The sequence below is a fragment of the Hermetia illucens genome, chromosome 4 (genome assembly GCF_905115235.1).
Source record: "Hermetia illucens chromosome 4, iHerIll2.2.curated.20191125, whole genome shotgun sequence".
In the NCBI taxonomy this organism is placed as follows: Eukaryota; Metazoa; Arthropoda; class Insecta; order Diptera; family Stratiomyidae; genus Hermetia; species Hermetia illucens.
The window spans coordinates 171083437-171107714 of record NC_051852.1 but is presented as its reverse complement, the minus strand read 5'-3'; the positions used below and the strand labels follow the sequence as shown (position 1 = coordinate 171107714).

Here is a 24278-nt window from a genome sequence, read left to right as displayed (position 1 = left end):
GAGCCGGCGTGGCCAATAATAGCTTTCGTTTATTTATTTTCAAACGGAAGAGTCACGAGAATGGAGGGCTCATGAGTAATTTTAAGATTCTTTATTCTGGATTGACTCATGTCATCTTACTTATTCGAGCTCTTTTTGCTCTTCCTTCCAGGACAAACTTCTCAGCAAACTCGAAGAAAGTGAGCCAGAACCACCTACATCACAGGAAGATGAGTGTGTCATATGCATTAATGCACGCGCTACGATGCAAACATCGCCTTGTGGACACAGAGTTGTATGTCGGCGGTGTTTTGTGAAAACAATTCAAAGTGCTGTGGCTCAACGTCTTCTACCTCTTCGTTGTGTGATATGCCGAGCTCGTGTCAATCGCCTCACCTCGACTTCTGGGAGTTGGCGCATCCAGGAATCGGCCAGTAGCTACTCCATGGGAGCTAGAAGTTGGGCATCTGCTCCTGGAGTTCCACAATCTGCTAGCTCCTACTCAATGGGCGATAACAATCACCATCATCACCTCCATCATCCACATATTCATCATAATGGACATCATCACCATCGTGTTGCACAGTCAAGCAGTTTGTACTCCATGAGCTCGGGATCATCATCATTTTCGGGAACGTCGAATAATACTAGCTGTTCTGCAACGTCTTCCATTTCAACAGGTGCTGAATCGACATCCACGGGCTCTACATCGTCTTCTTCGGCCAGCAGTTCCGCACATCATCCTCATCATTTATTAAACAATAAATCTCACCATCATCCGACCTGTGCTAATGGTTGCCTTGGTGCCATTCCACGCAAACCAATTCTCATGAATGGTTCCACAACCAATACATACCCCGGCAGGCGCTACGGAAAAGGGAGAATAGCTGACCTACAAAATCGTTTGCCTCCGATTAAAGAGTTTAAAAGCCCAGCCAAAGTTCCAACTCCTTCGCCGGTTCATTTTGGAAACCCAAGATTACGGTAAGCAACAAAACTTTTGTCCTGCGATTTTATCCAGATGGATCGGGGCTCTATTCCATATTTAACGAATTTTTTGCAATTCCAGTAGCTATGCTTCTTACACGAAACCATCGGGGAGCCAGGAGGCCACCCCTTTGCTTAAGGACCCGTCGCCCTCACGGCCGGCTCATTCGAAGTCCAATTCCGCTCCTGTTAAATCGCAATCATCGTCTTCGTCAAAAACCGCTGGATTAACCTCCAAAGTGGGCCCACTCAACTCGAAACTACCAATTCAAAAGAACGGTCTAACGACAATGGAAAAACTGGCCAGCAATAGTATCACCAAATCCCCGGACAGGGATTTTCCTTCATATTCTCATCATCACCATCCGAGTTCTTCCAAAACGTTTCCGTTAATTAGTAGTAAATTGCTAGGTAGTAGTTTAATTAGTGGTAGTAGTTCTGCAGCATCACGCAACCATCATAGTCATCATCAGGACGAAAAGGCTGACAATAAAAAGAACGAATCGATGGAGAAACGGAAAAAGGAGGAGAAACTCAAACTGAAAGCGGAAAAGGAAGCAAGGAAGGTAAGGCGTTACTGGATAAATTTTGACAGAGGAGCTTAATAATGAAGCTTCATTTTGCAGCAAAAGACTAATTTTAGAATGGTATTGTTGGGCGCAATAACCAACCGAAACAAAGACAGGGATCTCTTGCTGAATTCCGAATGCGAACACTCCGGGTGTTTCCCTTTAAAAGGCAAGACTTAAAATCCAAAACAATTGAAATTGTCCAAATGCTTGTGTGCACTGGCACTCAGGCTCATCCTCCAAAAACAGCTTCCACACAAGAATGCTTTCTTCCGTTTGACATCGGCTTAAGAAAACTATCGCAATCTAATCACCGCTGAAGCGAAATTTCTATCAACCCATCACTATCTAGATCGCCCGACAACAATATTTCCACCCATGACACTTTGAGTGTTTCTAGTAGAAAGTTACCGCATCACTTCATGTCACGTTGCATTCATTCATGAGTAACATTTGATAAGCAAAGACAATATCACGACTACAGAAAATTCTGGAAGCACAAGCAGACAAATCACTAATGCTGATTCGACTGTTTTTCATAACCCCGTCAGTCCCCTTTTAGTTTTAGTTTAGTTAACTGGGAGGAGCCGCAGCTCCGAGCACTCAGGCCATTATTAGACCCATTGTACTATCCCCGTAAGTTGCCTATTCAATGGCTTCCCGCCTACGGTGTTCGCAGGCTTTAGCGAATCTGAGAACATTCTCAAGAGGCAGAGATTGTGCAGATTCTTCATTGAAGAAAACCTTGCCAAGGTGTCTTCGTCTGAGATCTGAGGATGCTGGGCAGCTGCATAAAAAGTGCAGGGCTGTCTCCTCGTCCTCCTCACATTGGCTGCACATAGCCGAAACCACTACCCCAATCTTTTCCATATGGTAGTTTAAGGGACAGTGTCCCGTCAAAAGCCCTACTAGGGTTTTCATGTCCCACTTCTTAAGGGACAACAAAAATGCCGCTCTAGTGGCCCTAGGCTCCTTCGCAAGGATTTTCGCTTGCCGGCAAGAGTCCAAATTTCTCCACTCGGTTGCGTGAATCCTTGCAATTTCACCCTTCAGAGTAGACTTGACAGTAGATGGTCGGATTCCAAGTGCTGGTTCTGGCCCCACCATTGTGGATCCAGACCCTCGGCGAGCCAGTCTGTCAGCCTCCTCATTACCGGCGATGTTAGAGTGCCCCGGCACCCATATCAGGAATGTTTCGTTCAGTCGGCGAAGTTTCAGCAGCACCTGATGACAACTCCACACCAACTGGCTTGACATGTCGTTGCCTTTTAGTGCTGATAATGCCGCCCGACTGTCGGAACAGATTCGAATGATGTGACCCCTCCATTTTTGTCGCAGACATTTTTCTGCTGCCAATGAAATGGCATATATCTCCGCCTGGAATATGGTCTTCATTTTTCCGAGGGGTCGGGCCAGTTCTATAATCGGATTCTCCGAGAACACACCTGCACCCGATCCATCCTCCGTGACTGACCCGTCGGTGAAGATTATTAGGTCTGTAATCTGAAAAGACTCATGACCACTTGTCGACCTTTCTCCTCTTTCGGTGATTACGACAGTGTATGTCTTTTCAAAGACGAATCTGGAAACCATATGATCGGTCGGCATCAGGGCTACCGGATGCTTTTCAAGGAATTTCCAGATAGACGCATGCCCGTTGGATTGGCCGCCTTTCCACCTCCCAATGGTACCGAGCCTATATGCGTCGTTGGCCGCTTTCCGTTTCACCTCCAAGTGAATGGCGGGTAAATTTAGGATAGCTTCAAGTGCCGCAGTCGGCGTAGTACTCATTGCTCCAGTAATACTTAGGCAACCAAGTCTTTGAATCTGCGTTAGCAGCTTCCTGCTGTTAGCAAAGTTCAGTCTTGGCCACCAGACGATGCATGCATACAGCAAAATGGGTTTTATTATGGATTTATACATCCAATATATCCGTTTAGGTGAAAGTCCCCAGGTCTTACCTATCGTATTCCTACAGCATCAGAGCAATCTGCAGGATTTCTGGTATTGTTCCTGGATATGATGCTTCCACGTTAACTTGGAGTCACATACTGTGTCCGCAAACTTGCCGGTAATTAATACGGCTAGGTCGTCCGCAAATGCTTGCGCGAAGGCTTTTTTGTCCTTCAGGAGCCACAGCAGGGTATCCATCACCAAGAGCCATAACAGTGGAGAGAGAACCCCTCCCTGTGGGCAGCCGCTGAGACATCCTGCTTCAATAGACTTCTGGCCGACCGATATGTGGATTTTTCTCCACTCTAGCATGTGAAGGATCCAACTGATTAGCAGCGGTTCGATTCCATGCTGTCTTGCCGCATCACAAATTGCCGCGAATGAGGCATAATTGAAGGCACCTTCGATGTCCATGAATGCGCCTAAGGCGTATCCTTTTTCGGACATCGCCTTTTCAATTTTTGCCGTAAGTCCATGGAGTGCTGTCTCCGTGGATTTGCCTTTCTGGTAGGCGTGTTGCCTATGGTGAAGTGGCCATTTAGGAACGTGTGTATCCCTTATGAACCGATCTACTAGTCTCTCTAGTCCTTTTAGCAGAAAGGACGTTAGGCTGATCGGTCGAAAGCTTTTTGCGTCTGTATAGGTGGGTTTTCCTGGTTTGGGAATGAACAACACCTTCACATCCCGCCATTTAATTGGAATACGAGCTTGTGCTAGGCATGCACGATATATATTCCGAATGTGTAGACCCAGGGCATCCATTCCTTCTATTACTAGCAGACCTGCAGACTTGTATCTATGGAACGAGTTAAATACCCATTTCACTCGCTCCAGTGATACTATTTTGCATGCCCGATTCCAGTTTCTCGGTTGAGGGCTGTATGCACCTGTTGGCCCCGAGATTAGATTTTGGATGCTGCCTGGGAAGTGTACTTCAAGCAAATGATTTGCCGTTTCTTCATCGCTTTCTGTGTACTTCCCATTCTGTAAACGTAAATAACCCAGTTTCTGGCTACGTTCTTTGACCAGAATCCACTTCAGCTTTGAGGTTGCCTCAAGAGAGTTAGTCTCTTCGCAAAAGCGTCTCCAAGATGATCGTTTAGCCGATCTTATACTCTTCTTTAGAGCCTTCTGTGCCTCTTTATAGCGATTCCAGCTAGTGCTTGATTCACCCTTCAGAGCACGATGAAGGAACATCCTTGTCGTTCTCCTCTGTTTTGTCAAATCCGAGTTCCACCATGGTGTTTTACCCTTCTTTGGCATCTTGAGTGGGCAGCTTTTTTCGAAAGCTTCTCTCATGCTAGTTGTGATCATCTGGGTTGTCTTCTCAATTCCAGCAATGGATTTGATGCGCTTCCCAGGGATCGTAACTCAGGCGCTCAATTCTGTTTGATACATTACCCAATCTGTCTTCCTCGGATTCCGAAATGGAGTGGTGGAGGTGATCCGAGAGTGTGACATCGTTTGATACTCTCCACTCTCCGATCAGAGCCGCAATGTCAGGGATGCCACCGTGATGTCGATGACCTCTCACGTGACCACGTTGAAGAAAGTGGGTTCATTACCCACATTTAGGATCTGCAAATCGGTTCCTACTAGATACTCCAGTAGTCTCGATCCTCTTGCATTGATATTCGAACTTCCCCTGATAAGTGCAGTCGCCGCTTTACAATGCTGCAAATTTACTTGAGAAATGTGGCACCTCATCTACGTTTCAGATGTAGATGCCGGGGGCTGCATGTCCCCTTCAATGGTTTTAGGAGCCGACAGTTGAAACGTGACGGTCCCCAGCCCATAGTAGAGCCGGCAACCCGATTTTTCCCGAACCTTCTTAACATCAGGTTCGGGAACGCCGATAGTAAGAAAAGTTCCCGGTCTATCGATTCTCTCTCCTGTTTTGCTGCCTAGCAGCAACCAGGTGGAAGTGTTAAGGTTGTTCTGTACACCAAGTTGTTCCAGAACCCCGACACCATTTCGCTCTTCTTCTGGAAGCCAGAGAAAGCACTTTTTGATCGATGGAAACTAAGAGACCCTTTTCAAGGTTAGTCGCGCACCCTCCCACACATCTTTATAAGTCCCCCGTCAGTCCCCTCACTTCCTCCCTGGGAACCTTAGTGTTGGAGAGCTTAATATAAAATGCGTAAATCGATTTATTGCCATTGACCCTGATTCTTGCAATATCAATTTTAAAATAAAAAAAAAAAATTTAAAGGGTGGAAAAGAGAGCATCCTGCCCATCGCCTGCCAACCCCTCCCCTCCTTGGCCCTTTTCTGAAATGTGATTGTACATTAGGTCTGCCACACTGCAGTTGCCGAGATTGAGAAAATGCATGCCTCGCAACCTCCGAAGTCCTTCCCAACATCCGGTCCGTGTTTCACCGACAGTGTGTTTGCAAAATGATATTGCAAAAGACTGCGCTACTGCCCCCCGGGTGAACAACCAAAACTCGGCAAATTAGTTAATAGGGCGTCGGTGAATTTTCGTCGTTGAGCAAGACGGAATCTCCCGTATGAATTGCAATAAGGTCTGCTAAATTTGTCAGAGCCACTGCCAATATTTCATATTCCGATAAAGACAGTCGCATTTTTTGTATGTACCCGCCCATCTTCCTTAGCAACTGGTGAAGCATACAAAAGTATCGGGAAAGCCTTCAAACTGTACAATTATAGCGTAAGGGAGCCACAATAGTTGATTGATTGAGCCAGGAAAGAAGGTTACTCAGTAACCGGCCGGTGGTACCATTTGTTGCTTATGACATCCGATACTGCGCCCGCAAGGTATGAAGCATATGCCACATACTCCATAAAAAGTGAAGAGGTGTTCCAATCCTTGCCAAGATGACTGGGAAACACAAGCCGAATGAGAGATTCGCGTACTACAATCGTCTTCTCATACGAAACAAACCTTGATTGTCTAGATATAAGTTGAGAATGAGAAGTGACTTCGAACTGACCAATGTCGAGGAAGGGTGGGAGCCTCAGGGGCCGCGCCTCATACAAGATCTGATTTGTTTAGATTTCTGGGATAGCTCTGCCCTCTAGGTCGTTGTCGGCCACTTAGGATGATCGACCTGATCTCCTATTCCCACTCTTATCATTACAACCTACCAGCTTGTCCACTGGGAAATCCGGGCTTTACAATGTCTGCCCAAACGTTGGCTCCGAGAAGAAGGTTAATGCGTGCGGATTCTTTGATCGTTAAAATACTTTTAAGCAAAAGATGAAACAACGAATCTACATATAACACCGAAAAAAAGGAAATATAATAGAAATTTCAATAAAAAGTACCCGGATGTTTCTCTACGGCCTTGCGGGGGTTGTCTCGCATGATCGCATAAGTATGGGAGCGCCTCTGCTCTTTCAATTCCAGTAGACTATTGGCTGACCTAGATCAAACTTGCTTTTTTGGCCTGAGTCAGCGAGATTTTCATAAAATCCTTTTTAATTTTGAAAGAATAAAGTTTGTCCGATAAGAATAAGAGATAAGAATAAGGTCTGGCCGTTATTTTTTGAAAGTTTTTTTACCACCCGCAGGCGCGAGTAGAATAGACCTGGAATAGACTGGACCATTCCAATTATGTCCATAACAAATCTCTTGGTTATGATACGCCTTTCGCAGCTTTTCGGTCCATTTATTAAGTTGAAACACTCATAATGTTGAACTCCTCCTACGTATCCCTGTTTTATTCTCTTAAAGATGTTGACTATCAAGCCGAATCACGGTGGTACCTTCAACGTAAGCTATGAACCTCTGACGCAATAATCATGCTAGCCAAATGGTCAACCGAAATTCTATCAACGGCCGAAATAATATTGTTGCGGAAATAAATGTTAATTTTGGAAATTTCCACCCCGCTACTAAAAAATTCTCAGCATCTCTCTGTGAGTGCAAGATGAAATGCGGTCAAAGCCTCATTCTAAACTTACTTGGCACATACCGTCGAAAACGCTTCTTCCCCTATTTTTTCACATCATATGCAACTTCATATCGACCGCAGATATCCTCACGTAATCATAGCCTGTTACGATATTGATCAAATGCAACATTTCAGTTGCCATTGCTGCGAGGCGCCGTTCGTTGTTTTTTTAGGGTCGACCATCACGCGGAACTACAGAGGATGACAAGATGAACGATAATGTGGTCCTAGGGAATCATCGTCCAAGAAAACCAGTGTGTAAAGCGATGGACGTTGAAATTCTCATATGATAATGTGCATAATAAGGAGGATGTTTGAGGAATAGCGGACAGGTGCGCACCTCAAGCACTTATATCCAGAAATACACTATAAATAGAGTGGTATTACTCGCGGTGTTTCTCCATGAGTAACACCGCGGCGTTTATTGTATCAGTATCCCTGATGCTTAACACGATTACTGCCAGAACGTTCAAGGACGAAGAAAAATTCTGGTATTGTTGAGTGACTCTCAAACGTATTGCAAACAAGAAGACAGTGCGCATTCTTTCCTCTTAGTTAATTCAGTTTCTTCGGCTTCGTTCCCACGAGTACTAGAGAAAGTAATCAAGTTATCTGAGGAAAATGAAATTAATGCTTTGACATATCAAATTAATGCCCTTGCAAATGAAATTAACGCTTTGACATATCAAATTAACGCTCTTGCAAACGAAATTAATGTGTCAACAAATGAAATTAAAGCTCTAACAAATTTAATTAATGTTAATTAAAATTTAAAAAAAAAACTATTTTTCCAGACAAGCTAACGCTTTGTTGAGTGAAATTCATAATCTGCCAAATGAAAATAACGTGAATAAACTACTTATTAACGATTGCAGAAATGAGATTTACGTTCTTGTAAATAATGACAGCAATGATTTTCCAAAAATTTATTTCATTTTTTTTTTTCAAGTTTTAGTGCAAAACGTTTCCAATCGCGCACTTGGTAATTGCACCATCACGTCCATAAAAAACTAGAAAAATATGGCGACTATACATTTCCAATTCCCAAATGAATCTGTTCCTGGAGTGTATGTTCCCGTGAATCATCTGGCAAGATCTCGCGTACGTGTCCCTTTTTCGGAAAAAAAATCTTTTCAACTGGGTTCAGTATTGGGGACAGCCGGACAAAAATCAGATCAATAAACAGACAGTATGTATAATATCACGGACTTCCCGGGCTTTGTGAATTTCTGCATTAACCAGTACCTCCTGCTAAGACGGGCCAAGCTTTTTTCTACTACTCAAGGTCGAGTGGTATAAGTTAAGGCCACACTAGCCAATAAAAATCATTTTCTACTATATTTGCTGACACCTACTCGACAATTCGATCACATGCTCTTTCCTAAGCTCGATAGTAGTCTATTTAACGCGGAGTTCGTGAGGTTCAGGGTGATGCCAAGTTTTGCGAATCCATTGTTGACCGTCAGCATACTTATCCTGAGCCCTTTTAAAGAAAGTTGGTGCCTAATTTCCTTAATGGAGTTACTTTTTACACACGCTTCAAGTTAGGTTAACACTTCATCTGTTAGTTTTTTGCTGCTGCCATTTAACAAAACTGCTCTGCTTTAAAAAGGAACTCCAGACACTCCGGTTTTGTGCCGAGGTCCACCAATTCGATATTCCTAAAAGCTGTCTGGCATATTGACCTACGCCATCGCTCCATCTCAGGCAAGGTCTGCCTCGTCTTCTTCTTTCTACCATAGATATTGGCCTTATAGACTTTCCGGGTGGGATCATCCTCATCCATACGGATTAAGTGACCCACTCACCGCAACCTGTTGAGTCGGATTTTATCCACAAACAGACGGTCGTGGTATCGTTCATATATATCGTTGTTATGTAGGTTACGGAAAAGTCCATCCTCATGTAGGGGCAAAAAATTCTTGGGAGGATTCTTCTCTCGAAAGCGGACAAAAGTTCGTGATTTTTTTTGCTAAGAACCCAGGTCTCCGAGGAATACATAAGGACTGGCAAGCTCATTGTCTTGTACAGTAAGAGCTTTGACTCTATGGTGAGATATTTCGAACGAAACAGCATTTGTAAGCTGAAATAGACTGTGGCTTCCGCCATCCTCTCCTCTTACAAATCTTAGCACTGATAATGGGAACAAGTTGTTCTCGAAATATCGGTTTTTGCAAGACCAATAAATAACACTAGCAAAAAGAAGGACAAGTTTTTATTATTCTGAATTTGATTTCATTTGTAAGAGCATTAATTTGATATGTCAAAACTTTAGTTTCATTAGTGAGGGCGTTAATTTGATATGTTAAAGCGTTGAATTCACTTGTAAGAGCGTTAATTTGAATTTGAAATGGTATGGTTTGTACATTTGTATTAACACTATTCCAGCGCATCTAAACATTGTTAGCAGTGGAAACCCGAACCCTTAAAATTGCACATAAAAGATATTATTATGCAAAATTGTTATTTGCAGACACCCAATAAATGTGTAGCTTTTTTTTAAAAAAAATTACTCAACTTGCGTGTACGAGTAAAATGTTAGATATTCCTAAAAAGCTATGTGTATTCTTAAATATTCACTCTCAATGCATAGGCACTTTATTGCGCTTCAATAGCAACGCGGCCTTACGGCCTAATTGAAAGTGTAGGTATCCTTGGTTAAGGTTTACTCATAAATGCACTTTTTTGGTGTCACTAGTATTCTTAAAGCAACCCATTCTCACTCATTAATCAATCTATTTATGGCAAGAAATGGCTTCCGCCCAGAAACAGTATTTAGATCATCGCTTGAGTTACAATTGTGAGATTTCCGGGGGAAGGGAGGGTACCCATTGATTCTGCAAGCCTTCCATAGTAGCATTAACAATACATACCCAAGACCTCCAAATGTATACGGTTCAATATCCAAACACAAATTTCATCCATTCAAATTTCATAATGCACTCAAACATTCCTGCCACTGACCTTCCAGTAGCAATTACCCTTACCACAAAGGAGCATACATATATCCCTTATTTTCTGTTTCAGGAAGAAAAACGCATCGCCAAAGAGGAGGAAAGACTTGCGAAACAGCTTGCTAAGGAAGAGAAAAAAAAGGGGAAACGGGAAGCAAAGGAATTACTGCTGGCTAATGACGGCAACAAAAAATAACAGACAGCCATTCTAGGAATCATCATAAGGAAAAATATTTTTCAATGGAAGTAGAGGAGAACAACGGGAAAACGCCAATTATATGGAAATTGTGTTAATGATCATTTTTTCATTCTAAAGAATTTCATTTCTTCTTCTCAAGTGTCTTTTCTGATTATTCATTTTTCAGTAATATTTAAAAAAAACGGCTCTGTTCGTAATATTTCATCTTATACAATATCAAACATTTCAGCCACAAATTTCATCTGTTCAGAAAAATAATAATATTAACCGTCCTGGTTTTGAAAAGGTCCACTAATATAAGTAAGTCCTTTCAATTGATTAAATATGTAAACTCGCTCATTGTGCGTTGCAATTTGAAATTTATTACCTCACCAAGTGAAAGCCGAACATGAGCAATATTTAGAATTTAGGACGACATTCTCAAGTTTTTTATTGCAGCAAATTAATCTACAACAGTTCTCTGTTAGCCCAGAATGAATAATTTGCAAGCGAGGGGTGGAAGTATTAGCATTATATTCCCTTTGTAGAAAGGGCTTCTTATAAATGCAACAATGGAAAGGGGTTAACTATAATAGTTTGTCTATACCATCAGAACCAAAGATTTTCATTATTTGAAACTATTTGTTAGATGTGAGGTGCTTACTTTGATAAAGCTAAAATTAGCCATGAATTTATGTGTTCTTTCTTTTTCTTCAGCCTTTGTCCCGTTCACAAGCTGGGTCGGCTCGTCGTGATCGGCTTCGCTTTTTGGCTCTGTCGAATGCCTGATCTGGGTGCAATCTCGAGGCTTTCAAATCCCCAATCTAGCATATCAAGCCACCATTGTTTAGGTCTGCCTTTTGGTCGTTTACCATCGACTTCGATGTTCAGACCAATCTTGGCAAGTGAATTCTCATTTGCACGAACTGCGTGACCATACCATCGAAGACGCCTCTCTCGCAACTTTTCCACGATTGGTGCAACCCCATAACGATCGCGGATATCCTCATTTCGGATGTGATCTAAACGTGTGATGCCACTAGTCCAACGTAGCATTTTCGTCTCCATTACCGCAAGGCGCCGTTCATTGTCTTTTATAGTCGGCCAACACTCAGAACCATAGAGAGCGACTGGACGGACGATTTAGATTTGAGACGTTTTATTGATACGTCGATCACAAAGAACACCAGTTGTGGAACGTCAGGTTGCGTTAATGCGTGAAGCAATTTCATAACGCAGTTCTCCATATGCTGATAGCGTTGACCCGAGGTATTTAAATCGCTCAGTTCTGTGCAGATCATTACCGCTGACAGTGATTGTGCCTGTTTCATGGGGATCGATCGTCAAAAATTCAGTTTTGTTTAAATTCAATCTGAGACCGTGTTGCATGAGGCGATCATTCCATTTTTGAACAAGTTGCTCGAGATCATTTTTGCTATCAGACTCTAGGAAAACATCATCTGCATAAAACAGTATGTAGGGCGCTGGACATTGGATATCCCGTGTGACGGGGTCCATAACAAGAACAAAGAGGAGTGGTGAGAGGGCGCTTCCTTGATGAACACCAACAGAAACACGAAGCAGTTTTAATACACCCGCCATACTTCAAACTTTACTTTTGGGATCGTGGTAGAGCAATTGAACCCAGCGCACGAGTTCTTCTGGCACGAAGTGTTGTCGTAAAGCATACCAGATGAGTTCGTGTGGTACACGGTCAAACGCTTTCTCTAGATCCAGAAAGGCAATGTAAAGAGGGCGATGCTTCTCATGGTGTTTCTCCATGAGTAACCGCGCAGCGTGTATTGCGTCAGTAGTTCCAGAGTTCTTGACAAATCCGGCTTGATTCACGGTTATTTCAACGATTTCGCGAATACGGTTGTCAAGAATGCGTTCAAAAATCTTCATGGTATGGGAAAGTAATCGGATCGGACGGTAATTTGAACATTCTGATGGACTACCTTTCTTTTTCCATATTGAAACAGTGATACTTTCTTGCCAGTCAGATGGTGTTCTTCCTTCCTGAATAACCCGGTTAAAGAATTCACTGAGCCACATTGTTGGGTCCCAGCTCTTCGCTTTCCAGAGCTTAGATGCGATGTTGTCAGGTCCTGTTGCTTTCCCCGATTTCATTTGTTTTATTGCCTCCTCGACTTCAGTTGCGCTGACATGAAAGTCCTGGGGGGGTTTAACGTAAGTATCTGCCGTGAAGGCATAATCCCACGGTCCTCTTCGGACACGGATTGATTTTGGGACCACAATCAGAGCCCCGCCATGCAAGCACAGTGGTCCTAGTTCATACTGAGTGCAGGCTCAACATTCATACCAGTGGATGCGAGGCCTATCTAACACCTCTGCCGCAACTAAGGAGTACGACACCCGAGTTGTACAGCGCAACTCACGCTTGAGCTCCGATGAGCTCTGCCCGCGATGTAGGCATAACCACAACCACCATGAAACTCCCACCAGGGGGCCAACCGCAAACAGCCGGGCCGAGAACACATCCTCCAGGAATTCTTCCGGAGCATATGCTCTCAGAGGGCCATCCCGGTTCCCATGGTACCAGATAACCTCCGGTGAGGCTTCGTGGCAGAGCCACTTCAGATGAGTCCCTTGCAGACTCCTCGAATTCGTGGGGACGGAGCTCCCCAACGGGTTAACTGGAATCAGCCCGAGGCGGAGAACCGCAACGGAACTTTTCACCAGCTAACTACCGCTCTGCATACAATACAACACAAAGGACATCACAAGACAACACCAACACCAAACACACAAGACTGGTGGCTAACCACCGCGGCCACTAGGCCATTCGCCCATCAGCTGCAAGCAAAGCAGCGTCGAGAAGCTCCCTCTTTCGTCGGAAGGCAGCACGCGCGAACGCATTAGGGCATTTAAGTGTCCCACTGCTAGCGAGGCACTGTCTAACATCGTAGATACCGTTCAATACGTGAACGCCAATTTTTTTTTTTTTTTTTTTTTTTTATGGATGGAGGTGGAAATCTTAGAAAGACGCTGCTGCGCCAGGTTGCAGCAGTGTGTGGGATTCACACCCACAAAAACCACCCCCACTCTTCCGCCCCTCCCCGCGGGACCACCGTGAAGTATTACTTCGCGGGGGAGACTCTGGTTCGCTATACCAGCTCGTCCATGTCACGTCTCCGTCGCGCCGCCTTCCGAGCTCGATTCAACTCCAGGAGTTTTGTCTGCACCACGGCTACTGCCTCATTTACCGCCATCCAGTTTTCCTCCGACTTCAACATCTCTTCCACCAGGTTGGAGGGCTCGATGTCCGCCCCTAAGATGCTGTTCAACCTGCTTTTCTGCTGCAGAAATCTGGGACAATAGAACATAACGTGCTCCGGGTCCTCGGGTGTAGCACCGCATTCAGGACAGTTGGGAGACTCGTCCAACTCGAAGCGATGCAAGTACTTCCTATAGCCACCGTGTCCCGTAAGGAACTGTGTCAGGTGGTAATTCAATTCTCCGTGCTTTCGGTTGACCCATTTCTCGAGGCACGGGATCAATGTATGGGTCCACCTGCCCTTGTCGGAATTATCCCATCGTTGTTGCCACTTGCCACACAACTCTCTCCTGATGACTTTTCGGAAATCCGCATTCACCTCGGCTGGATTTGCCTTCCGTTTTTCGTAGAGCCAGTGTGCCTCGCTCGCTAGAAGATCTATAGGGATCATTCCTGCGATAACACACACTGCCTCCGTCGACGCCGTCCTAAATGCGCTACACACCCTTAGCGCAATTGGCCGGTATGCCGAACATATCTTCCTCCGGTTGACAGCGTGGTTCAACGCTCCCGTCCAGACAGGGGCCGCGTATAGCAGGATCGACCTCACCACTCCCACGATGAGTAGCCTGCGACTATACTTCGGCCCTCCCACGTTAGGCATCATCCTTGCAAGGGATGAGCTGGCATTTGCTGCCTTTTCTCGCGCATAATCCAAGTGTCCCTTGAAACTCAGCTTGGCATCGATCATCACCCCCAGGTATTTGACAACCGATTTTGAGACGACCTCACGATTACCAACCCGGATGGTAACCGTGTTGTTCTTCCTACGGTTGGTAATGAGGACCGCCTCCGTCTTTTCGTCCGCCAGGTCCAGCTTGGCCATTCGTAACCATGGCTTGATGGTATGAATGGCTTCATTTGCATAAAGCTCTACGTCCTCGGGATGCTTTGCAATTGCAACTACCGCCAAGTCGTCCGCAAAACCAATCAGCGTTGTCTCCTCCGGCACGCGAAGGCCAAGCACTCCGTCGTACATTATGTTCCACAGCAGCGGTCCCAATACAGAACCTTGAGGCACACCCGCTGTCACAATGTACTCCTTCGGCCCGTCGTCCGTCTCGTACCAGAGAAGTTTATCCGAAAAGTAACTCTCGATGAGCCGAGCCAAGTAGCTAGGAACACTCAGTTTGGCCAAAGCGCCCTTAATCCAGCCCCAGTTGGCTGAGTTAAAAGCATTTTTGACGTCACCAGAGCACAGCATTTGCCCATGGCCATCGCATTTCGAGCCAATTCCACGACCTTTGCTACTGCATCGACCGTAGAACGGGCTCGCCGAAACCCATATTGCCGCTCTGAAAGACCACCCGCAAGCTCGATGAACGGGAGCAGCCTGTTGTATATCACCTTCTCCAACATCTTCCCCATGGTGTCTAAGAGACAAATAGGGCGATATGAAGAGGGCACGCCGGGTGGTTTTCGAGGCTTCGGTAGCAAGACAAGTTTCTGCCTCTTCCACTGGGCGGGAAACACTCCTTCCGCCATGCACGATTCGAATGTGCTTGCGAACCACCTTGGTCTGGCCTTGACCGCCACCTTCAGAGCCCTGTTCGGAATTCCGTCCAATCCCGGAGCCTTGCTGTCCCCAATACGTCCCCAATACGTCTGCAGATTTCCCAAAGTTCCTCTTCGATAACATCAGGGATCGAGAAGACGTCCTGCTGAGCTGCCAGTTGGGGTTCTCTTTCGTCCTGCTCCTGCTGCGGGAAAAGAGTTGTAATTATTTGCAACAAGAGCCCATGTCGTCTAGATTGCGGATGTCACTGTACGCTGCTGGACAGACACAGAGAACATGTAACCAGTCCTCCGAGTCAGCCCCACATAAAACACAATCCTGACTAGAGGCAAGATTGCGCTTGAAGAGGAACTCATTCAAGCTATCATGCCCAGTCAGGAGGAAGCCCATCTCAAACCAAATTCCACGACGGAACTTCCTCTGGCAGACACATATCTCACGTACTTATATGTGACCCGACCTTTCCCACATTCATCCCATCTAAGCTGCCACTTAGATGTTACACTCTCGTCTAACACCTTTTTGACCGCAAGCAGCCCTAGCCCTTCAACCTGGTTAAAACTAACTAAATCTGTTTGCAGCAAAGGTACGCCCCTCCTGATCCTGTAGGCCGTGACACGCCGGACTACCTCCAGAAGTTGCGCTGACAGCTGGAACTGGTCCAAATATCAGCAATGATTGTGGAAGTTGAGGATGAGCAAATTCTTCAGTTGAAATCTGCTCGAAGTATTCTCGCCATCTATCCGTTGCGACTCGACGGTTGGTAAGAAAAGTATCGTTCTTGTCATTAATGCAACGGAAGTGTTCGATGGCCTGTGTGCGTTCATTACGGCTTTTAGCAAGTCGATACAGATCTCTCTCGCTATCCCGAGTGTCCAGTTTATCATAAAGATTTTTGAAATGGTTCGCTCGGGTGACAGCGACCGCTTTCTTTGCTTCCCGGTTGGCATTCTTATAAATTTGCCAATTAGCAGGGGTTTTATCGTCGAGAAATTTATGGTAGAGGCGTTTCTTTTCACGGACCTTCATTTCAACATTCACATCATCATTCCAAAACCAAGTATCTCGGTTGATGTACCGCTTACCTAGCTTGGTGACCCCGAGGGTTGCCGAGGCCGCTTTGTGGATCGTATCTTTCATTTAGTTCCATGATTCTTCCACATTCGTAATGGTTGGCAATCGTATGAGTGAGATCGTTTCTTCTTTCTTCTCACCAAATCGGCATCATTTAATGCGTCGCGGGCCAGTGCGTTCCTCCCGCTGTTTTACCGGTAGCTTAATTCGCAGGACGGCAATCAACGGCCGATGTTGAGGTGCGATGGTCTCATAGGGAACGACTTTGCAATCAGTGACAGTGGTAAAATGTTGGCGTCTTATGAGAATATAGTCGATTTGCGTTTTATTGTTCCCACTATAAAATGTGGGAAGATGAGACAATCGTTTGATGAACCATGTATTCATAAGTACAAGGTCATGGGTGTCCGCAAAATCGATTATACGCTCGCCATGTGCATTGCGCGCTCCGAACCCCTTTCCACCATGGCACTTGTTACCGTCTGCCTTTTCACCCACATGACCATTAAGGTCGCCGGCAATGATTATATAGTCGTCAGCAGGCACGTGACAAGTCTTTTCAACGAGAAGTTGCCAGAAGGCATCTTTCTCGGCATCAGGTCGACCTGTCTGTGGTGCGTTGGTGCGTACGCGGTAAAGAAGTGAATAGTGCGATCAGCTGATATAATGGAGAGCTTCATCAGCCGATCATCAAATCGTTCGACTTCTTTAATGACATCACGGAAACCCTCTGAGATGGCAATGCCAACATCATATTGAGAAATAGAGAAGTTTGTAGCCACTTTTACCGCGTTCGCTTTCAATGTCGCAGCTTTTGGCACCAGACCATCGGGTTTCTTGTAGAGCGCAGATATCAATGCGCCTTTTCCAAAGGGCTCTTGCGAGTTCCTCCGTCTTTCCAGTTAGGGTACCAACATTTATCGTGCAGACACGTATTTGTTTTGTTCGTTGTGTGCGGACTAACTTGCTTACGTCCTGACGCCTTCCATGCGTCAAGAACCCTTGCCCATTTCTCGACAGGACTGGGACCCGTCCTGCCGCGTCGACTGAGCATTTCTCTGAGGCTTGCTGACTCAATCCGATCATCATGTTTGTAACGACATTGTATGCATTTTCTTGGTCGACCTGTCGCCGGGCCTGTCACCAAGAGAGATCAGGTAGGATTTAGCATAGTAGAATAATTGCAACTATACTCTATTTATCTGTTTCCCTGATCTCAGCATTTTATTTTTGTTTTACTGAGGATAGTACAGAATACGTTGCCTTAAACCCTCCTCCTTTACCCGCATGGCGGAGTTTAGCCATGAATTTATGTAAAACTCGAAAAGATAGCTCCGTTTTCCTACGGTCATTTGTATTCAGGATGTATGTATATATTCAACCTTCGACATCCCTCGATATGAGCAAGCTTCCGAGTCCCCTTTCCCTAATTTTGAAGGAGTATCCCCTGAATATTACACGAAAAACGTTATAAAATAGACATGCTTCCACACCAAAAAGTATCTATAGGTTTGTGTACAGTTTAATATACTTAAGTTCGTTGTTGCTTCCAATAAGCTCTAAGCGAAAAGATTTGTTAATGCAATGCTTAAAATCGTTTGTAAAGAAAAGCCACTGCTGATGATTTGTCTATTTTCCGTTCCGAACTTTGCTTATGAATATTCAAAGATTGAATCTTTCGGGAACGAGCTTCCCCATAAGCCCACAACCGAATAAAATGATTTGCCGCAAAATATGTAAATGCCACTTACTTTCTATGCTTCAACAACGCGATTCCCGCATTTCAAAAGTTTCAAGATAAGATAAACGTAAAATTCTAAAATATTAGGTGAACCTGTAACCAATGTGAATTTAACACTAAAACGAAATCAAAACAATTGCAATTATATATAATCTTGTTATCGGAAAAATATTCTTCAAATTGTAATTTAAAGCAGTTGCGACACGACAAGAGAGAATGAACACAAAAACTCATTCAACTCCCAAATTGACGAATTAACTAAATAAATTTACTGAAAAAGAGACAAATTCAATTATGAAAACTTTTCAATGCCATTCGTACGCGTACATATTAAAATTTAGAGACTGGTCATTTAATATGTTAAACTAAAGTGAAAATTACTAAAACAATTAGAGATTTACAGTAGCATTAGCGTTATTACCTGCATAGAGTTAAACTTGTTACACGTTGAAAACTATTTATTTAGAAATGAGAAAAGTATAAATTGAAAGTTTAGGTTCATAAAGCAGAGGAGACTGCATTCGCAAATTCACTAATGGGAAAATGAAAAAAAAATAAATAAATAAATAAAACAAAACTGAAAATTGACATATTACTGTAGATATAACGAAAAAGTATAAAACAAAATTATATTTATTGAATAAAACTATTTTAAAGATTAATTTTAAAGCATGGAGACGTTTCTTTTTTAAAAATTGCAAAATTCTCCTCTTTCCCATATCACCTTTATAGAGCACCTGGAAACTAAAGATCCAAGCTTAGCAAAAGATCGGCACTAAAAGTTACCCAATTATCCTCCGTGAGTGCAATAAGCATGAGTGTTGAGGATAGCCAGAAGGACCAACCAAAGGTACTATAAGTTATGATAAGCGCGGAAGAAAGGAAGTACTCTATACTCGTTCCATCGCTCACGTGCGGAGAAGGCGCACGAGAAATATCCACCCGCCCACCACACTTGATATCCAATTGAAGGCTCACTTGTTGATTCAGTTAATGGTGAGGAAAACTCTGGAAGAGCGACGCTCTTTCACACTGCAAAGACATTCCGCTTTGACTCCTGAGCCTATCTAAGCCTTTCCTACCTAACCTCACCGATTAGACTTACAGCTCGCACTCTCCCACGCTAACTGCAGATAGAATGGACAGGTAGTCATGTATCCATGGCCCCTCCGGATACCTAATTAGCGACGTGATACGGCATTCTGATGCCACCTAAGACCATGGCCGCTGTGATAAGAGCAGAGGAGAGGCAGAGCCAGCCGGAAGCATTCACGAAGGAAAGCAGCTCTCCCATCCGGCAGCTAGAGATCTCTCTGAAGTCCTCAAAGAATGGACTGCCAATTACAAAGGAAGTATCCGAAGATTTCTCCCTCTTCTGTGTAGTTCCGGCAATATGAATTGTAAGTACATCGTCTAGAATGTTACTACGGCTGTAGACCTTCACTGTCCAGCATACGAACTCACGTAATCTGATAGATCTGCACGCTGCAGTATATTTTATATAAAGGTCTAAGGCCCGGAGGTGTAAGAGTACATTGAGAGCATATGCCGGGCAGGATTACAGAGCCCCGATAACACCTGTACACGTGGTTTTTTTAGTCCCATTAAATTTCAACCGGTTGTACTTTTTCCTTAGCGTCTGCCCCCACATAATAGAATCGTACGCTAGGATTGGACGTCCTCGGCCTGAGACCCCATTTCTTTGCAAAGGTCCTCCTACAGGCATAGAAGGCTATACAGTAAGGGGGAGAGATCCTGTATGGACTTTTTTTAAATTTTTTTTTTATTTTCAACGCCATAGCGGTCTGTTTAGTTCCTTTTCCATCAGAAGAATAACACCACCCTTGAAATCTGTGTTCACTACTGTTCCATCGCAGCCAACAACAGCTATTTCACTTAGTTTCAGCAACTTATATTTCAAGTAAGATAATATAGTATCGTTAATACTTTCAGCAGAACCCGACTCACATATAACGTTGTTTTGTCCTTTCTCTCATCAAAATAATTACCGCGAATGATTTTGATTTCTCCACTTATGCGGACCTTATCTTGAGATTACGTTTGAAGGCTTCGCGCTCTGCTTCTGCTTCTGTTTCCCCTCGTATATTATTACATTCTTGGTAAGGACCTCGTTATTTTCTCAGCCCCCTCGTGGAGAGTACCACCCCCCTTATTCTTCACAATCTTGCTCAAAATATGTATGGCTTTATGGTACTGACTCTTGAACAGGACTGCAGTGAATCTCCGCTTCTTTGCCGGTTTCCGGTGGACGACATTCTTGACAGCCCTTACTTTTGAGGAGATCCCCGACGCCGACGGTTTCGGGTTAAGAGTACTATGGCTGGTTCTCGCTACAACTAACTTGACGACAGCGGCTTTCAACCTGGAAACCACTAGTCCATCTACCACTTCGTCTCGGAGGTGATTGGTTTCAGTACAAAGGCACTACGGTTAGCCGCGACTTTACTGCGGTCGACGGCTACTGTCTCTTGACTGAATGCCAGTAGCTCGTCCTCCGATGATGAGTGAGAGCATCACTAAATCTTCTTCTATCGTCCTTTTTTTTAACTTTATCTCCTGAGTCCGTGTATTGGTCCAACGAGTAGCTGAAGAAGAATGGCTAGCCTGGTCAGCAGGCCAATGGTCTTATTTGAAACTTTAGAGTTCGCATGCCAAAGACCTAGCTTTCCATTAGCCACGCAGCCCTCAGTATACGCTGTTCCACCTTAGTCTTGTTAGCATCCTTTTCGGTGCAGGGAAAATGCTCCACGGGCTGTTGCTTCGCCTCATCCCCCCACTAGACCCGCTTGCCCCAAACACATCACCAGCACATAAACAGATCCTCGTCAATTGGATGAGTTTACTTCCAGCTCGGCCCTACACAATTTGGCCTGTCCGGAGATGGTCTCTAGAGGCCAACGAGCAGTTCGTGTGATGACTGGCCGAATTATGCAACCTTAACTTGAATTATATTCAAACCAGACCGCCCTGATGGCGATCAGAACTCAAACTCTGACTTCGAAGATGGCACTAGATCCCAAGAAGTAAATGATTTGGTGAGAGATCTGAATCTTCCCAAAGATGCTGCTTAGTTGCTTCCTGAAGAATAACAATTTGTTTCTACTTGAAGTGTCTTTTCTCTCTGTCTCTTCTCTGCTCCTTTCTACGGCCTCTGCAGCTTTCGACTTTGGGATTATTTGAGGAGCGAAGTCCATCGCTTTGTTAATAGGAGGTACCTGCTGCAATGAGATCACGGTAAGAGTTCGTAACAATTCTGTATTCGCTGTACAATGGACCGTCGGACTCAATTTACAAATGGCCCATGGCAATACAGAGAGTTATACTCCTTTAGCCCATTCTCGTTTTTGAACTGTCCATCCAAGAAACAGTGGAGAACTGCCGGAAGTTTCGAAGGTACATTTCCTGAATTAACTGGATAAACTCAGGTGGTTCCCCTAGTCTTTGGCGTGCTAACTAAACTAAACCACGGTTCACCCGTTTGATTGGAACCACCCAGCAAACATTCACACCAACCAACCAGTAGCAACAGTAAGTAGAATATGATAACCTTACTGACACGTGCGGACGGAAAGGCCAGTTAGGAGGCGATTTTGATAGATACTGCAACAGGTACACGGATGCATCCCGGGGACGCTGGCAGTTAGGAGCGTTTGCGTCACAAATTCTAGAGGTTCGATAAAGCCGAGCTTCTTCTATAAGGCCTGGTGCACTTCCTCTTTCGAAGTCATGTCATACATATCTTTCCACTCCATTATGATCTAATAACCGCTTTATTTGGGTCCTGCTTAGAGGACATTTCAATTTGGTTTCGGAATTTGTCAATGAAGTTCCCCTTTTTGAAACATGTATTTTCGCTTATATTTTCTCCTTTATTACTGTGTTCTGGATCCGTTTTCACAATCTAGAGAACTTCAGCCTACGATCCTCAATTTATTTGGATATGATGATCACCTCTAGCCAAATTCTCATACCCCGCCTCCCTTTTTCTTTGTTACCACTGTTCCCGACTGTTCGAGAAAATATTGGGACCGGACTTCTTTCAACATTCAACCAAACTCACGGTGGGATGAGAACGAAATGATATCAACAAAAAAAATGAAAAATTAATTTTGATTAATTTTATTGTCCGCACAAAGCAGGATGAGAAGAAAAAAAAAGAAAAAGAGAAAAAAGTAAACAGCGAATTGCGCGTCAAAAAAGATATGATAGACGTCAAGCGGAGATGTAGAAAGAGAACCGCTGTAAAATGTCCTGGTGAATTGCCGCTTGACATCCATTTTGACTTTGACGAGGAGCGGGGGATTTGAACATTCTCCCTACCTTCTCCACCCGTTGGAGAAGTTTATCTTGATGATAAGACCTGAGGTTGAGAATCTCCCTCGGCAGTAGTACTAATTTTGATATTGGTCTATGTATATGTGGAAGTTGCAGTTTTGAGGGTGAGTGAGTGAGACCATCTTTGCCGGGATGAGTTTGAATAACTCTGGCGAGCGGCCACTTTGATGGAGGATACAGCTCATCAGAGATGAGAACCAATGATCCTTCTTTGATATCGTGGTGCGATGTTTTCCATTTAGGACTGATGTGACTGCAGATATTCCGCTGACCAGCGTTCCCAGAAATATTGTAAACGTTCCTGGATCCGTTGGAAATGAGAGAGTCGTGAAGTCGGCACATCGGTAAGTGTAGGCTCAGGAATGGTGTTGAGGGGAGCACCTCTAATGAAGTGTCCAGGCGTGAGGGCAGAGAGATCATCTGGATCCTCAGTGAGAGCACTCAGCGGTCGTGAGTGGAAAACGGCTTCAACTTGTGCGAGGAACGTCGAGAAGTCTTCGTAGGTGAGAACCGTGTCGGCGATCGTTCGTGGCAGATGGTATTTTACGGATTTTACCGCTGCTTCCCACTTTCCACCCATATGTGGTGCTCCAGGTGGATTGAATTCCCACTGGGTCCCGTCATTTGCGAAAATTTGGCGCAAACGCTGCGATTTTTGTACACTAGGGTAGTTCGCATTTAAGGGTGTTGTGGAGAAATTGTTGGCAACGATAAAGATCCTGATTGTAAAAATATAGTCAAAAAAATGCTGAAGTCTTGGCTGTCTTATGAACTAAAAAGGTGCATTTTCTCCAGTCTCACAGTGAAAAACAACGGCTTTAAGTAAGTTCACAAACTCAATTTAATCCAGAAATAAATCTTTTAAATAATAAACATGACTTCACATATTTTTATTTGCAGTACAGATACCCTATTTATAAGAGAACTGGCGTGCTACCGCAGAAAGGATTTTTTTTTTTGGATTCAGTCCATCAAAAACCATATAAATCAGTTAAAATGATCAAAGCAGCTGCATATAGATTTCCGATGGTGCCCCGCAATAGTCAATTTGAAATGTTGAATATCTCTAGCATTCAGATATTCGGATAAAGTGGAAAAGTTCTAGTGTCCGTTGTGCCATTGCAATGAATAATAAAGTAAATAAATACTGGGTTGGGGAAAAAGAAAGGTCGTATTTGTGATGGAAATTTTAACGCTTTATTTAACATACTTAGAATTATCCGATTTAAGTCAAATATGCGCGGTTTTGTTTGCCAACTTGTTGCCATTTAGAAGGCAACTTCATTATCCCCCCCTTGTAACACCCCCCCCCCCCCCCCTTATTGGCAAAAAACTCAGACAGCCAGTTTTCGCAAGCCTCTTTTGAGGGCAACTTAGTAGCACCAAGAGCGTTTTGCATGGACCGGAAGAGATGGTAATCACTTGGTCCCAGGTCCGGTCTATACGGTAGGTGCGACAGGACCATCCCATCCGAGCTCTCGTAGCTTTTGGGGGGTCATCAAAGATGTGTGAGGCCGAGCGTTGTCCTGGTGGAATACAACGCCATTCCTACTCACCAATTCTGGGCGGTTCTGGTCAATCGCCTGCTTCAAACGGTCTAGTTGCTCACAGCAGAGGACCGAGTTGAGGGTCTGGCCATAGTTGAGCAGCTCATAGTGGATGATTCCCTTCCAATCCCACCAAACACACAGCAAAACCTTCCTGACCCTCAATCCGGGGTTGGCAATGGTTTGAGCCGGCTCGCCGCGCTTCAACC

At 44.4% G+C, this 24278-nt stretch overlaps 1 protein-coding gene across 8 annotated transcripts in view; it reads left to right on the top strand.

Annotated features, from left to right (window-relative positions):
- The window catches only part of LOC119654498 (myotubularin-related protein DDB_G0290005), a 213727-nt gene extending 202391 nt beyond the window's left edge, over positions 1-11336 (top strand). For 5 of the 8 annotated variants that reach the window (XM_038059929.1, XM_038059928.1, XM_038059927.1 and 2 more), the window contains exons 3-6: positions 152-963; positions 1049-1532; positions 1593-1704; positions 10433-11336. In XM_038059929.1, coding sequence (XP_037915857.1) covers positions 152-963; positions 1049-1532; positions 1593-1704; positions 10433-10485 — 1461 coding nt within the window. In that variant the 3' untranslated portion in view covers positions 10486-11336. The remainder of the gene's footprint in view (positions 1-151; positions 964-1048; positions 1533-1592; positions 1705-10432) is intronic. The other 3 variants (XM_038059930.1, XM_038059933.1, XM_038059931.1) reach the window with 3 other exon arrangements.
- The last annotated feature ends 12942 nt before the right edge of the window (positions 11337-24278 follow it).